The 17,210-nt window shown below is 42.1% G+C and overlaps 1 protein-coding gene across 1 annotated transcript in view; it reads left to right on the top strand.

The window, feature by feature from the left end:
* The window catches only part of DDX42 (DEAD-box helicase 42), a 48,680-nt gene extending 31,556 nt beyond the window's left edge, over positions 1-17,124 (top strand). The window contains exons 7-18 of the mRNA XM_023193998.1: positions 1,621-1,725; positions 3,127-3,246; positions 4,306-4,482; positions 5,989-6,117; positions 6,726-6,825; positions 7,707-7,754; positions 8,271-8,368; positions 9,135-9,411; positions 10,733-10,959; positions 13,068-13,178; positions 14,379-14,477; positions 15,506-17,124. Coding sequence (XP_023049766.1) covers positions 1,621-1,725; positions 3,127-3,246; positions 4,306-4,482; positions 5,989-6,117; positions 6,726-6,825; positions 7,707-7,754; positions 8,271-8,368; positions 9,135-9,411; positions 10,733-10,959; positions 13,068-13,178; positions 14,379-14,477; positions 15,506-16,207 — 2,193 coding nt within the window. The 3' untranslated portion in view covers positions 16,208-17,124. The remainder of the gene's footprint in view (positions 1-1,620; positions 1,726-3,126; positions 3,247-4,305; positions 4,483-5,988; positions 6,118-6,725; positions 6,826-7,706; positions 7,755-8,270; positions 8,369-9,134; positions 9,412-10,732; positions 10,960-13,067; positions 13,179-14,378; positions 14,478-15,505) is intronic.
* The last annotated feature ends 86 nt before the right edge of the window (positions 17,125-17,210 follow it).

The raw sequence follows: 17,210 nt of genomic DNA on the forward strand, positions 1-17,210 counted from the left end.
GTTCAAGGAATTCTCCTGCCTCAGCCTCCCGAGTAGCTGGGACTACAGGTGTGTGCCACTATGCCCGGCTAATTTTTGTGTTTTTGGTAGAGACGGGCTTTCACCATGTTGGCCAGGCTGGTCTCGAACTCCTGACCTCAAGTGACCCGTCTGCCTCAGTCTCCCAAAGTGCTGGGATAATGGGTATGAGCCACTGCTCCTGGCCTGGAGGCCAGATTTTCTTATAGGCTTAAATAAAACCAACCTATTGTAACAATTTGAATATTGTATGAGCTATTTAAGTTAGACATTAATAAAGAGATTTATGAAAATACAGGACAGTGTCACTCTTCTTGCCAATTTTTTTTATGTATCCAGAATTATGATTTTTTTTTTTAACTGCCTATAGAGTGCTTGTATTTTTCTTAAAAAAGAAGTTTAAGAGCCAGGCATGGTGGCGCATGCTTGGAGTCCCAGCTACTGGAGAGGCTGAGGCAGGAGAATCACTGGAGCCCAGGAGTTTTGAGTCTAGTCTGGGCAACATAGCAAGACCCTGTCACTGAAAAAAAAATTTTTTTTATAAAAAATAATTTAGCCAAATTGACAGGTGGTGATGTGCTTATGTTTTGTATACCTAGTACGGTAAGCTATGAAAAGAATAATACGACTCTCTCTGGAATTGGAATTGCTTGGCCATACATTTTTTAAAAGTTACAAACAACTCCATGTTTTTAAACAGAATAGAACTCCCTCTAAAAGCAGAACTATCTCCAAAAGAAATATTAGGAATGTTTTTAAATGCTTAGAGCTAGGTCAAACAGCTTAATTCAAAATATATTTAAATGTTATATGGTGAAATATCTTCTCTGTCCTCTAAGGTCTTTGGCATTATAGAGATTCCTTAGTCTGCTTCAAGCTTGTTCAAATTCGAGGTTTCCTTAAGAGTCTCTTTAGGAAGTAGGTTAGTGTTAGGCCGGGCACAGTGGCTCATGCCTGTAATCCCAGCTACTTGGGAGGCTGAGGTGGCATGAGAATTGTTTGAACCTGGGAGGCGGAGGCTGCAGTGAGCCAGGATTGCACCACTGCACTACAGGCTGGGTGACAGAGTGAGACTGTGTGTCAGCCAAAAAAAGTAGGTTGGTGTTTATATTGAAAATAGGAGGCCGGGCGCGGTGGCTCAAGCCTGTAATCCCAGCATTTTGGGAGGCCGAGACGGGTGGATCACGAGGTCAGGAGATCGAGACTATCCTGGCTAATACGGTGAAACCCCGTCTCTACTAAAAAATACAAAAAAACTAGCCGGGCGACGAGGCGGGCGCCTGTAGTCCCAGCTACTCAGGAGGCTGAGGCAGGAGAATGGCGTGAACCCGGGAGGCGGAGCTTGCAGTGAGCTGAGATCCGGCCACTGCACTCCAGCCTGGGCAGCAGAGCAAGACTCCGTCTCAAAAAAAAAAGAAAATAGGAACAGAAAACAAATTAGCTGTACTTTTTAGGATCTAAGTTGAGAATAAATTTTTTTGCTTTCTCTAGCTGGAATGGCTTTACTTGTGTATTATTTGGAAAAGATTATTTTGCATTAAAATCAAACTTACAGAATTGACTCTTGAATTCTAGACTAACTTTGAATAATTGGACCTGCAGATTGACTATCCACCATTTGAAAAAAACTTTTACAATGAACATGAAGAGATAACCAACCTCACTCCACAGCAGTTAATAGATCTCCGACATAAGCTCAATCTTCGGGTAAGACAATCATTAAGCTCAGTATTCTTGTATTAATGTTAATTAGTCCAGATTTAGTAGTAGTATTGGTTATCTAAACTAATAACCTTGAATTTCTTTTCTAGTGATCTCTGAACTGTCTTTGCCAGAATAGTTATTATGTCCCTTCTGTTCACGTCTCTTAATTTGATTGTTTTAGTCTTCTAGATGCTGTTTTAGGATAGGATCGTTTTCTTCTTTCATATTTCAGTAAATTTTGTATGTTCTGTGCTGGATGGGCTAGTGATGAAGGGTGGGAGTCCCCATCTAAAGGAAGAGGAAACAAAATTAATAGATGTTAACATATGATATCTTAGAATATTTTGAAATTAATGTAAACTTGTCAAATTACATACAGTATGCTTGATTTTAAAAATTAGAATAAATTAATACCTTTTACAAATATACATGTACTAATTTCAGAATGGTTTAAACTGCCTACCAAAAGTTTTTAGCTGCACATTGGCTACATTGGTTTAAGGTACTGATAGATGGTAAATGAAACACACAGAAAGAATATGCTATGCTATCTGCTCTTAATATAGACAACTTTCTTGCCTGTGTGCACCTTATCAGTTGCTACACGATGTTTAAACTCCTGTTTTCCAGAAGGGGTGTGTATTTGGTGTGTGTACACTTGTCTGTTTTCCAAGAGGTACTCACCTCCCCAATGACCCTAGAAAATTTTTAAGTAAAACCTTTAATTTTTTTTTCACTTAAAATTTTTTAAGTTAAATTTTGATTGGAAATGTCAGCATCACCAGAGGAGCGTTGAAAGGTTACCACTTTAGGGGACACAATGGAGATTATAAGCCCCATTCTTCACCTGAGTGCAGTTTGAACAGGGCTTGACAGTGGCTAGACCATCAGTCACTAAGGGAGACGTTAATTCATCAGGCACAACTGAAAATGGAGGCAGTAGATTATGTCTTTGTAGCCAGCATATGTAGAGTTGTCTTATTTGGAGCCCACTTGGAATTTTCATTTCAAGCGTAAGATACGTTAATTTTTTTCTGCCCTCTGGTTAATGCTTATGCAAAATGGCAAAAGAAAGAACAGTAATGATTTCCCAATTCATTGAACAGTTTTTTTTTCCATTTTGTTTGTTATGAGAAAATTAATTTTGATTTAATAAATTTTTAGTTAATCATTTAAAATTGTATGACAATTATCTTGGGAATATTTATCATGGAGTTTTTAATATGGGGTTTATATTTGTTACCATTTGAGCTTTTGCCTTTTCATTGTATGATTTTGGCTTACAGACTTGTATTTTCACTTCATATTCCAGCTAAAATGCTAGATCCAGGTAAGTACTGTTGAACTTCAAATGCTGTTAACGTTGAAGTACAAGTCATTCTCGGGAGTTGTCTCTATCTCTAGGTCTCTGGTGCTGCACCTCCTAGACCAGGAAGTAGCTTTGCTCATTTTGGGTTTGACGAACAACTTATGCACCAGATTCGGAAATCTGAATACACACAGCCCACTCCAATACAGTGTCAGGTACGTAAAACATAATGAAAGAAAAATAAAGTAGGGTAATCTTTTGTGACTGTATTGGTTTAAAAACAAATCACAGTAGTAAAACAGTGTTTAGTGTAGAACCTCGCTGATAAGGCTAGAGGTATTTATTACTCTAGGAAGTCACTAGATGGCTGGCAAATATTCTTTTGTATCTGATACATATCTTGAAAATATGATATGAAGAAAATAATTTATTAGGCCTAAATGTAACCACAAAGGTTTGTATATGGACAAATTTAGTACTGTCAATGACTAGAATTCCTTTGTCCATCACTTGAAAATTCTTTAGCTTCTTTTTCCCATCTGTATATGGGACTTATTTATTCTTATGAAGAAAATTCTCATTTTCTGTATATGAATGAGATAGTCTATACCTTCTCAAGGGGAGAAAAATTTTAAAAATTTTAACAACCCTTCATTACAAATTGCGATCTTTCTGGTTTTTTTTTTTTGTTTGTTTGTTTTTGTGGAAGATGGAGTCTCGCTCTGTTGTCCAGGCTGGAGTGCAGTGGTGCGATCTTGGCTCACTGCAACCTCTGCCTCCCAGGTTCAAGCAATTTTCCTGCCTCAGCCTCCCAAGTAGGTGAGATTACAGGCGCATGCCACCACACCTGGCTAATTTTTTGTATTTTAGTAAAGATGGGGTTTCACCATGTTGCCCAGGCTGGTCTCGAGCTCCTGAGCTCAAGCAGCCTGCCCACCTCAGCCTCCCGAAGTGCTGGGATGGCAGACGTGAGCCACTGCCCAGCCTTGATTTTTCATTTCTGTATTTTAAACAAAATGAAGTTGTTTCAGTTCTGTAAGTGGTGGCTGATATCCACATAATGAGAATGATGTCATTTCCTATAAATTAAGAAGTTAATGAGAATGTTGGATATTGACACTTCTATTTCACAACTAGTATACATAGCACCGGATATGTTTTGTTCCATTGCATATAAAAATGTCATTAGTAGTCATTTATCCTTCCCCAGGATTTGCTTCAGTACACCTTTAGAATTGAAATTTTAGAGTGGTTATATTTTACTTTTTCTCCAGGGTGTGCCTGTGGCATTGAGTGGTAGAGACATGATTGGTATTGCCAAAACAGGTAGTGGGAAAACTGCAGCCTTCATATGGCCCATGTTGATTCATATAATGGACCAGAAGGAGTTGGAACCAGGTGATGGACCAATTGCAGTGATTGTGTGTCCTACCAGGGAGCTTTGCCAGCAGGTATGTGCTTTCTATAGAATGCCTCCTTCCATATGTGGACTAGCAAGGGACCAGTCAGTCAAGTGAGGTAGAATGACCAGGAAACCTTTTTTTTTAATTGCAGTAAGATACACACAAAATTGACTGTATTTTTGAGACAGAGTCTCGCTCTGTTACCCAGGTTGGAGTGCAGAGGCGCGATCTCTGCTCACTGCAAGCTCCGCCTCCTGGGTTCCCGCCGTTCTCCTGCTTCAGTCTCCCAGGTAGATAGGACTACAAGTGCCCACCACAACGCCCAGCTAATTTTTTCTATTTTTTAGTAGAGACAAGGTTTAACCATGTTAGCCAGAACAGTCTCGATCTCCTGACCTCATGATCCACCCGCCTCAGCCTCCCAAAGTGCTGGGATTATAGGCGTGAGCCACTGCATCCGGCCAACCATTTATCTATCTATCTATCTATTTATTTTTATTCATTTATTTTTTTGAGACAGAGTCTCACTCTGTCACCCAGGCTGGAGTACAGTGACGCAATCTCGGCTCACTGCAAGCTCCGCCTCCCGGGTTCACGCCATTCTCCTGTCTCAGCCTCCCGAGTAGCTGGGACTACAGGTACCCACCACCACGCCCGACTATTAATAGAGACGGGGTAAACCATTTTAGCCAGAATAGTCTCGATCTCCTGACCTCGTGATCCACCCGCCTCAGCCTCCCAAAGTGCTGGGATTACAGGCATGAGCCACCACGCCCGGCATCTTAACTGTACATATTTAATGTACAGTTTGGTGGCATTAAGTATATTCACAGTGTTGTGCTACCAGGAAACTTTTGGAAAGTATTATGTGTTAAATATTTCCTATATAACCAAATACATACTTTCCCCTAAAAACTGTTTTTATTTATTTGCTTTTTTGAGACAGAGTCTCATTCTTTTGCCCAGGCTGGAATCCAGTGGTGTGAACTCAGCTCACTGCAACCTCCATCTCCCAGGTTCAAGCAATTCTTCTGCCTCAGCCGAGAGGTTGGGATCACGGGCACATGCCACCACATCTGGCTAATTTTTGTATTTTTAGTAGAGACGGGGTTTCACCATGTTGGCCAGGCTGGTCTCAAACTCCTGACCTCAAGAGATCTGCCTGCCTCGGCCTCCCACAGTGCTGGGATTACAGGTATGAGCCACTGCGCTCAGCCACAACTACTGTTTTTAAGAGGAAAAGTCTATTGTGATATAGGAATTGTTTGTATTATAAGCTGACAGTTTTTTTGTAGGATGAATTCATTTTGTCTTGGTAGAAAAGCAGTGACAGGATCAGAAAGAGAAGGGGGTAAAATGAATAAAGGAAGATTTTATATAATCTTTTGAGATGCCTTAATGGTATTCTTTTCATTTATACCTTTATGAATGAAATTGTTCTAGGTTTTGATTTTTTTATGACATCACATTCTGTTTTTCAGAACTTCGTTTGAGCTGTGACAGAGGTATTTGTTAGTGTCACAGTTTGTTAATATATTATTCACAACTTTGTAGATCCATGCAGAATGTAAGCGGTTTGGAAAAGCATATAATCTTCGATCAGTGGCCGTATATGGAGGAGGGAGTATGTGGGAGCAGGCCAAGGCCCTTCAGGAGGGGGCAGAGATTGTTGTGTGTACCCCAGTAAGTATGCCTTGTGTTTAAATGGTTTCTCAGCCTCCCTCGGTATGGAAAACATGATTAGTTTTGCAGAGAATTTCCCCTAAAATGTAGTAAAAGCAGGGTTGAAAATATATTGATGAATGGCAGCCTGTGGTTTTAATGTTGATTGGTGGCTAAATTAGCAGTCCAGTAAGAGTCTCTGTGACGTATAGGCCAGTAGCTACAAATTCCCCTCTATGTCAAATAGTTTTTCTTATTTTCTCCCACAAAATGATTGCCAAGTTCATCAAGAATCAGAAAGATACATATGGTCGGAACAGCCTAGAAGAGTGTAAACATTGAAACCTGTCATTATGCTTTAAATCAGGTCACTTTAGAATGCCTCAAAACATGCTTCTGGCCACTTTCCCACAGAATTTAAATCACAGTGTAAATGAAGAAGCCAACTGAGTTTTCAGAATTTCCGTTCTTTTGAGCTAAGTAGTGCATAAGGTACGTGGCTGTTGGACCATTATCTATTACAGTCTGAGACTAGAGAATTAGCACTTTTTTGCCAGGAGTGAAACTGCTTAGAAAGTCCCTGTGAATGCCTTTAATTATACTTACTGTTCATTTTGTGGATCTCATAGGGTCGACTGATTGATCATGTGAAAAAGAAAGCTACCAATCTTCAAAGAGTCTCTTACCTTGTGTTTGATGAAGCAGATCGAATGTTTGACATGGGATTTGGTATGCCTTGAATACCAGTTTCTTCTTTCCCCATCCTCATGATATTAGTTTTTTTCCCATGTCTTTCTAGAATAGTTTTTCAGCATGAGAGAAGCTAAAAATACTCCTGGATGGGGTTAGACTAGAAATATAGCTAAGATGAACATTTTTACGAGTTTTCTCTGGAAAAGTATGTTAGGTTTTATTGGGTTGAGGAAATTTCAAAGTGCCTTTGTATATAAGGGGAATATTTTCTCTGTCTTTATTTTTATTCATATGCCTTTGATCATAGAGGTTAAGGTCTGTGTACTTGGGTAGGTGAATGTCAGATGATTCGAGGCCCTTTGCTTTCCTATCCTCATAGCTGTCTTTACTGATTGGAACACTGCTAGACCTAGCCCAGTTGGATGGAGGGAAAATTTTTCACTTTTATACTGAACGATATGTCTAGGAGCTTCGTTGTTTTTTTTTTTTTTTTTGAGACAGAGTTTCACTCTTGTTGCCCAGGCTGGAGTGCAGTGGTGTGATCTCACTGCAACCTCCTCCTTCCAGTTTCAAGTGATTCTCCTGCCTCAGCCTCCTGAGTAGCTGGGATTATAGACACCTACCCCACACCTGGCAGTTCTTTTTTTTTTTTTTTTTTTTTTTTTTGGTATTTTTAGTAGAGATAGCCGCGTTGACCAGGTTGCAAACCCCTGACCTTAAGTGATCCGGTGATCCGCCTGCTTCGGCCTCCCAGAGTGCTAGTATTACAGGCATGAGCCACTGCGCCCGGCCTGGGGTTTCTAATTTTCTTAATTCTTACAATTTCTTGTGAAGACTTTTACTAAAATGGCTTTTTCCAGGCTTCCCAAACTGTATTTCAGGTTATAATATTAATTTTATTGTTCTGCTTCTTCCAGAGTACCAAGTTCGATCCATAGCAAGTCATGTTCGTCCTGACAGGCAGAGTATGTATGAAGCACCTTCGTTAAACCGAATTTGTACTAAAAAGGACACTTGTTTATTTTATAAGCACTCAGAGTTATGGAAATAAAAATGATCATGTGTGTTTTGGTGAGAACCGTAACGAGGGAGGTAATGAGTTTATCTGAGCTGGACAGGATCTTAGCACTAGATATAACTTGTTCCTCTTTATAGATGATAAAAGCAAGCCTCAGAAATTAAATAAGTTGCCCAAAATTATACAGTTTTATCAGTGGGTAGAAGCAATGAACAGTACAGATCTGCTGATTTTAAATCAAGAGTCTTTTTCTGAACCATACTGACAACTTGTCTTAACTAAAAATGTAATAAAAATAGAGTAAGAACAAATCTTTCTCTAGTGAATCAATTTTTAAACTAAATTTAAAGCTCAGGTGAGCCTATGTAAAAAAAACTGAATAATCCTGAATGCCAAAGAAGCTTAATGGGTATTCATAAAGATATCATACTGTTTCTCTAACAGAATTTATCTTATCTTGTAGCTCTCTTATTTAGTGCAACTTTTCGGAAAAAGATTGAAAAGTTGGCCAGAGACATCCTGATCGACCCTATTCGAGTGGTGCAGGGAGATATTGGAGAGGTAACCCTAAGCAGGGCTGGATGGGACCTTAATGTGTTTATTTCTCATATTATGGAACACAGAATTAATTTCTCACTATTGAGATAAAAAAAAAGATGTTATGTTTATAGATGCAACATGCTTGAGATTTGGTATTTTGCAAGTTGTGGGGATACATGAAAGAAGACTGGCAAAATATTAGGAATCATTGAAGCTAGGTGATGGGTACGAGTTGATTTTGTTCATTTTGTTTTTTTGTTTGTTTTACTGAATGTCTCAAAACTTTATAATTGTTTTAAAAAGGCTTCAAAGAGACAAAAAGATCTGCCTGGAAGCATACTACAGTGTATTAGATTGGAACTGACGTTTTAATTATTGTGGGAGGGGCCTACCCAGGAGAGAAAAGGTGACCTGAAAGACCTGGCAAAAATCAGGTTTCATTTCTTACCTGTACATATGCGCTATGTGGAAAATGTCTCTGAATTGGGACTTGGAATTCAGTTATGGCTGCTTAGAGAATCCCTCAGTTGCTTGCCATGGTTATTGTTAAGGAAAGCTCTACAAAGTAGTGGGGCATACAAATTAGGTATGTACACCAGGCGGAGAGCAAGGTGACTAAAAAGGAGAGGTGAGTTTTGAGCTGCACTTGACTTGCTGAAGGAAGGCACAAGGAGTACTGGATTGTTGAAGGTCTTCTCGATGCAGGTAGAAAATATAATGCTAGTCCTTGTTTAGGTGGCCTGTGACTCCAGTGTCACAATCATCTGTTTCATTTCTTCCTTCTCAGGCAAATGAAGATGTGACACAGATTGTGGAGATTCTCCATTCTGGACCTAGTAAATGGAACTGGCTTACCCGGCGTCTGGTAGAGTTTACCTCTTCAGGGAGTGTCCTCCTCTTTGTTACTAAAAAAGCCAATGCTGAAGAGCTAGCGAATAACCTTAAACAGGAGGGTCATAATCTTGGGCTGCTCCATGGGGATATGGATCAGAGTGAGAGAAACAAGGTCATTTCAGACTTTAAGAAAAAGGACATCCCAGTCTTGGTGGCCACAGATGTTGCAGGTAGAGTATGAACTTTTCAACAACATTAAGTTCCTAGGCTATAAGGGTACTCTGTTTTACTGTATAAGACCTGTAATATCTGAGCAGGCTGATGGAAAGACTATTGGCCTGACTGGCCATCCCCTCCCAAACCCCCAAGGAAGCAGCAGTTCAGCACAGGGATCACAGTCTGGAGCTCTAGATACCACTTTTCACTTAGTGTCTCTCTCTGATCAAAGAATCCCTGCAGCGGCTGGGCGCGGTGGCTCAAGCCTGTAATCCCAGCATTTTGGGAGGCCAAGACAGGCGGATCACGAGGTCAGGAGATTGAGACCATCCTGGCTAACACGGTGAAACCCCGTCTCTACTGAAAAATACAAAAAACTAGCTGGGTGAGGTGACAAGTGCCTGTAGTCCCAGCTACTCAGGAGGCTGAGGCAGGAGAATGGCCTAAACCCAGGAGGCGGAGCTTGCAGTGAGCTGAGATGTGGCCACTGCACTCCAGCCTGAGCGACAGAGCAAGAATCCGTCTCAAAAAAAAAAAAAAATCCTTGCAGCTAGAAGTCACTCGGGGGAAAAAAGGCAATGAATGCCCTTATTGTATGTCTGAATATAGTAGATATCTTACTTTGATCTACTATACACAGCTTAGTTGGGCAACTTCACTCAGGATGAGAACAGTTTTTGGAATATGATTTCTGCTTTGTTCTGTCAAGTTTTAATAACTACCCTTAAACACTGATATTCCCAGAAAGGAGAGAACTTCTCAGCTTCATGACACATTTTAAAAATATATTCCCAGTGCAAGAGAAGAGGGCATGGCAGATTATTGACGCAAAAGATAAAAGTCCTGGTTGGATGCGGTGGCTCACACCTGTAATCCCAGCACTTTGGGAGGCGGAGGCAGGCAGATCACTTGAGTTCAGGAGACCGAGACCATCCTGGCCAAAACGGTGAAACGCCGTCTCTACTAAAAATACAAAAATTAGCTGGGTGTGGTGGCGTGTGCCTATAATCCCAGCTGCTTGGGAAGCTGAGGCAGGAGAATCGCTTGAACCAGGGAGTCAGAGGTTGCAGTGAACCGAGATCATGGCACCGCACTCCAGTCTGGCAACAGAGACTCCATCTCAAAAAAATAAAAAACAAAAGTTCCTTACACTAGAAGGCCTAACATCATGGAATCTATGGTGGTGACTTAACATGCCTGTATCTCAGCTCACCAAACCCATGCACTTCGCCTAGATAAGGGAAATGTGGCTTCTTATAGCACTAGCATTTCTGGTTACTTTGATCTTTTGACTACAGATGAAGAATAAAAGAATGTGGTTGCTTTTTATTTCAGCCCGTGGTCTGGACATTCCTTCAATTAAGACTGTCATTAACTATGATGTGGCACGAGACATTGATACTCACACGCATAGGATTGGCCGCACGGGAAGAGCGGGTGAGAAAGGTGTGGCCTATACCCTGCTCACTCCCAAGGACAGCAATTTTGCTGGTGACCTGGTCCGGAACTTAGAAGGAGCCAATCAACACGTTTCTAAGGAACTCCTAGATCTGGCAATGCAGGTGAGAGACTGGGCACACTTTCAGTTGCTCCTGGTTGTAAGACCAAGACATTTTAGCAGTCCTGGAGCAGATAACATAAAAACTTGACAAGAAAGTTGGGTGGCAAGGAAGATGTGGGGCTTATGAGGTACAGATAGGAATTGTGAGATAACTAAAATTCATCTAGTCTTATCTGGTCTTCTCCTTCTTTCAACAACATCTGTTTTGAAAAGCTATTCCTTTGTACTAAAATCTGTCCCTGTAATTTCACCCCATAGCACACTTATGAGTAAATTTAATCTCAAAGATGGTTACTGTTCTTACTCCTCTTCTCCCATAAAACTTTTCTTCTGGGGGGCTAAAAATGTGTGATGTCTTTGAAACAATATGTGTATAGTATATAGTGCCCGCCCTTTTTTTTTTTTTTTTTTTTTTTTTTGAGACAGAATCTCACTCTGTCACCCAGGCTGGAGTGCAGTGGCGCCATCTCAGCTCACTGCAATCTCCGCCTCCCGGGTTCCAGCGATTCTTCTGCCTTAGCCTCCCAAATAATTGGGATTACAGGTGCCCACTACCATGCCTGGCCAATTTTTGTATTTTTAATAGAGATGGGATTTTGCCATGTTGGTCAGGCTGGTCTGGAACTCCTGACATCTAGTGATCCTCCCGCCTTGGCCTGGGCCTCCCAAAGTGTTAGGATTACAGGTGTGAGCCACCGTGCCCGGCCTGTATAGTGCCTCTTAACTATTCCCAGCAGTCTGAGATCTTAGACCTTTGACCACACTGATTGCCATCTTCCAGGTGTGCTCCAGTCTAAAGCTAAGTGAGGCATTCTAACAAATCAAACCTAGAGTCATCTGAATCCATGCTATCCCCAAATTACAAATGGGTTTGGAACACTTTGAGAGCAGAAACTGTTAAGAGTTTGTCAAATGCCTAGGCCAGCTCACACAACTGGTACAACTCAGCTGCAGTGTGGCAGTGCCCGAGTTTCTGAGTAAAGGACCTGAACTGTAAGAGAGAAGAGGATGTTTCCTCCCCTGCTCCTGAGCACAGAGAGCCAGTCCTAAATGACCTTTTAAACAGGACAGATTTTGTCTTTGGCATTTTCTTCCATTTCTTTTTGTACCTCAGGCTTTCTGTGCTGAGAACTTTGCCCAAGCCTGCTGCCCTACCTCTCAAGCACTTTATTTTGCTGATAATGTGATTGTCAGATAAAGCTTTAACCTTCCCAGAGATATTTGCTTCCCCCCCCCCCTGCTTTTTTCTGAGATGGAGTCACACTCTATCACCCAGACTGGAGTGCAGTGGCGTAGTCTCAGCTCACTGCAACCTCTGCCTCTCCGGTTCAAACAGTTCTCCTGCCTCAGCTTCCCGAGCAGCTGGGATTAGAGGCATGTGCCACCATGCCTGGCTAATTTTTGTATTTTTAGTAGGGACAGGGTTTCACCATATTGGTCAGGCTGATCTTGACTCCTGGCCTCTAGTGATCCGCCCGCCTTGGCCTCCCAAAGTGTTGGGATTCACAGGTGTGAGCCACTGCCCTGCATTCTTAAGAGAATATGAGTAAGTATGATGAGTAGTATCCTGGCAGTGGTCAAGTTCAATGAAAACTTTTAGGCTCTGTAGGTAAATCTTCAGTTGTGTGGCTACCATCCTTTCTGGGAGTCTGCCCCTGTAGTCAGTTCTGATAAGCCTCACTTCACATAGCGTTTTTCCTTTGCTTCTGAACACAGCATTTCTTTAAGCTCCACATGTTTACGTCCAATAGTATATGGTTTGAGAAATAAAAAATAATCTCATTTTCCTCAAGGAAGTTAGAAGTAGCCAAAGTGACTCTGCGTTTGAAGCTTATCTGAACAATTTCCCTTCCAGGAGAGCCTGAGGGAGGGAGCACTATAGGAAGCCTTAGATAAGGAACTCAGCCGCTTTTCAAATTTGGTGGATTATGCTACCAAGGAGAAACTAATCTGTGGTTCCTGTGAACAGTTCCTCCCTTAGCGTAAATGTGCTGGCTGAAAGTTAAGCAAAGAGTTCCCCCTTCCCACTTAATTTCCTCTTTGTCCTCGTCCTCTTCCTCTGGTCTTTTCTCCCTCCCTTGAGTTAACCTTGAATTTTGTTCAACGCAGAATGCCTGGTTTCGGAAGTCTCGATTCAAAGGAGGGAAAGGAAAAAAGCTGAACATTGGTGGAGGAGGCCTAGGCTATAGGGAGCGGCCTGGCCTGGGCTCTGAGAACATGGTGAGTCTAGACTACAGTAGTGCCTTTAGGGTTGGTCTCATGTCCTGAATGTCATTAGGAATATTCTCATCTGCCTGGGAAAGCCTCAGTGAGTCCCTGTCTAGAAGGGAATTTGTATTTAATCTGATTTGAGTCAATGCAGTGCTCATTCTTATGGTAACTTTCTATTGAAGAAGCATCTTTGTGTACTTGGTTGACTAGGCTTGCTCAGGAAATTATTCTAGATTAGCAGTGATCTCACACTGTGGTCCCTGGACCAACAGCACATGCAAACTCATCCCCTACCCCAGACCTTGTGAATCAGAAGCTCTGGAGTTGGGTCCCAGCAGTCTGCTTTTACAGCCCTTCAACACTGGCCTAAAGCCTGCTGTTAGGGAAATGTTGCCATAGGGTCACTATAAAATCTAGCCATATCTTGTCATTAAACTCAAGAATGGATCAGGAATTTCCAAGTCGGGAGCTAGTTTTTCTCACAAGCCAGGTAACAAAAGTACCCTTTTGGTGATCTTTCTTAACTACCTGTTTTTTGTCACTTTGATTCCTAAGCCAGAGAAGAAAGCTGCCAGTATACTTTTCTAGAGCATTAGAGTTAAGCTTGGCATCTTTGATAATTACATATTCTGTTCCCACATTATAATAATAATAATGATTATGCATAATAATAGCTAATATTTATTGAGCACTTTATATGTGCCTGGACCATTTCAAGCACTCCGATACTTTAGCTCAGTTAATCCTCACAACAACCAAATGGAAGTTAGTACAGATAACAACATTGAGACACCTAAAGTTACACTAACAAGCGTTTAAGCCAAAATTCAGACCCTTCATGGTCTTGATTCAGGGCCTTAGCAGTCAGTCACACAATATGCTATTCAGGGCCTTTTCATCTTTAACGTAATTTTTACTTAATTAATTGGATGTGTGTATGTAAATAATACATGATAACTTTGGGCATAATCTGATTGCATTTCTGTTTAATAGGGTTAATTCCCAGAAATAGAATTTCTGGATTAAGGGCATAAGCATTTTTAAATGATTGTCACTGTCTTTTCTCACAAAGCAGAAGTAGCCTTCTAAAAGTATCCAGTTCCTTTGTAGCGGGAGCTACGAAGGGTTTTCATTATAATGAGGGCTAGTCTATGGCAGTGAGCTTTCCTGCTTATTTTTTCATCCTCATAGTTGTGTTTATTTTTTTAGGACCGAGGAAATAACAATGTAATGAGCAATTATGAGGCCTACAAGCCTTCCACAGGAGCTATGGGAGATCGACTAACGGCAATGAAAGCAGCTTTCCAGGTCTGAAATAAGCATTTCATTAAAAGCACTTTCAGGCCGGGCGCGGTGGCTCAAGCCTGTAATCCCAGCACTTTGGGAGGCCGAGACGGGCGGATCACGAGGTCAGGAGATCGAGACCATCCTGGCTAACCTGGTGAAACCCCGTCTCTACTAAAAAAATACAAAAAACTAGCCGGGCGAGATGGCGGGCGCCTGTAGTCCCAGCTACTCGGGAGGCTGAGGCAGGAGAATGGCGTAAACCCAGGAGGTGGAGCTTGCAGTGAGCTGAGATCCGGCCACTGCACTCCAGCCTGGGCGACAGAATGATACTCCGTCTCAAAAAAAAAAAAACAAAACACTTTCAGCAGTAACTCTTGGGCAGTGACAGAGGGGCTTAGTTTTCCTGGTTGTAACTGGGCTTACAGGCTTGATGCTAGATTTAGGGTCTTCATGCTGCTTAGATTTTGAATATAAACCTAACAGTAGCTTACTTGGAGATGCAAGTTGATCTAGAGAACCCCTTGTGCTGGTCTACTTGAGTCACACTCAGGGCCTGGGATTGTTGTCCTGCAGCAGGGTGTGTGTTCCCTCCCTTCCCAACAGCCTGCAGTGTTACCCACCTCCAACTCACTTCTGAAGCAAAATGTACTGATAGTCACACTAAGGTGAATCGATAGAATGAGTTCAAGGCAGGTTTTGTTGTCAAACTTAAATTTCAGTGTAAAAATTTTTTTTAAGTTTTCAGAACTTTTTTGTTTTGAATGGTAAATAACAGATAAATGTGCTAAGTACACAGATGCTTTATTCTAGCCAATCAGGCTATAAAAGTACATTTCAGAACACTGGGGGTCCATCTCTCCACAGAGATCCACTAGTTTTCCTTTATAGCACAAGAACAAAAGGGACCATACTGTGGGGCCAGCAGGACACTAAAGTCACAGTGCCAAGATTGCATAGTGTTTCTGTAAACCTCATCATTTGCCAAGTTGTGTATTCAAGTTTCTTGAACTTGCTATCTTACCTACTCCTGATGTCTCTTTCTCTTTCAGTCACAGTACAAGAGTCACTTTGTTGCAGCCAGTTTAAGTAATCAGAAGGCTGGAAGCTCTGCTGCTGGGGCAAGTGGGTGGACTAGCGCAGGGAGCTTGAATTCTGTTCCAACTAACTCAGCACAACAGGGCCATAACAGTCCTGACAGCCCCGTTGCCAGTGCCACCAAGGGCATTCCAGGCTTTGGCAATACTGGCAACATCAGTGGTGCCCCTGTGACCTACCCATCTGCTGGAGCCCAGGGAGTCAACAACACAGCTTCAGGAAATAACAGCCGAGAAGGGACTGGGGGCGGCAACGGGAAAAGAGAGAGATATGAGAACCGGGGCAGCAGCCGTCACAGTCACGGAGAGACTGGCAATCGGCATAGTGATGGCCCACGTCATGGAGATGGTGGTCGCCATGGAGATGGATACCGCCACCCAGAAAGCAGCAGCCGTCACACTGATGGCCATCGGCACGGAGAGAACAGACATGGAGGAAGTGCGGGCCGGCATGGGGAGAACCGGGGTGCAAATGACGGTCGGAATGGGGAAAGCAGGAAAGAAGCTTGTAATCGTGAGAGCAAGATGGAGCCCAAGATGGAACCCAAAGTGGACAGCAGCAAGATGGACAAGGTGGACAGCAAGACAGATAAGACAGCTGATGGCTTTGCTGTCCCAGAGCCGCCTAAACGCAAGAAAAGTCGATGGGACAGTTAGAGGGGATGTGCTGAAGCGTGAAATCAGTTGTCCTTAATTTTTAGAAAGATTTCGGTAACTAAGTGTCTCAGGGCTGGGTTGGGGTCCAAAGTGTAAGGACCCCCTGCCCTTAGTGGAGAGCTGGAGCTTGGAGACATTACCCCTTCATCAGAAGGAATTTTTGGATGTTTTCTTGGGAAGCTGCTTTGGTCCTTGGAAGCAGAGCTGGGAAGCTTCCTTTGCCTCTAGGTGAGTTGTCATGAGGGTAAGTTGAGGTTATCTTGGGATAAAGGGCCTTCTAGGGCACAAAACTCACTCTAGGTTTATATTATACGTAGCTTATATTTTTTACTAAGGTGTCACCTTATAAACATCTATAAATCGACTTCTTTTTCTTAGTTGTATGGCCAGGCAGTCCCCTTTTTAGGAGTTGGCTTCTGCAAACTCAATCCATTAAACTAACTGTTGGGGAACAATTTGGTAGTTGTAGACATTTGCAGGGAAGGGAGATGTCTGATTCTAAATGGGAGTTGATGCTCAGGTCCCCAGCCATGTTTGCGTCCAGCCCTGAGACATGTAGGAAACACCTTCCAGACTCAGGCTCTGAAGATTCCCAGAAGCCACAAGGATTGAAGGGAAAAGGTGACCCTGGTACCTGTTCTAGGATTGCTCCAGGTCTGAGATGGTGTTGCTAAATTTAAAATTAAACAAAAAACCCAACAACAGCTTTTAAAGTGTCTTCTATTTCATTGTATTTTTTTTAACTTGCCCCAATGATAGAAAAGTCTTTTGCTGAAATGATTTTGATGATTTTTGTTCTATGTTGTTTATAAAAGGAAAAGAAATATACAAACTTTGACTTTTGTGACTTTGTGAAGGTTTCTTTAAGATGTGCATTCCTTTCTGCTTGCTCTCTAGTAAATGTTTTACTACCGGGACCTGTGGATCGTTTGTCATTTCTGTCTCACCATGAGTTGGTACATCTTAGAATAGTGCCGCCCACAGTGTGCGTACTCAGATGTAG

The sequence above is a fragment of the Piliocolobus tephrosceles genome, chromosome 16 (assembly GCF_002776525.5).
Source record: "Piliocolobus tephrosceles isolate RC106 chromosome 16, ASM277652v3, whole genome shotgun sequence".
Lineage (NCBI taxonomy): Eukaryota > Metazoa > Chordata > Mammalia > Primates > Cercopithecidae > Piliocolobus > Piliocolobus tephrosceles.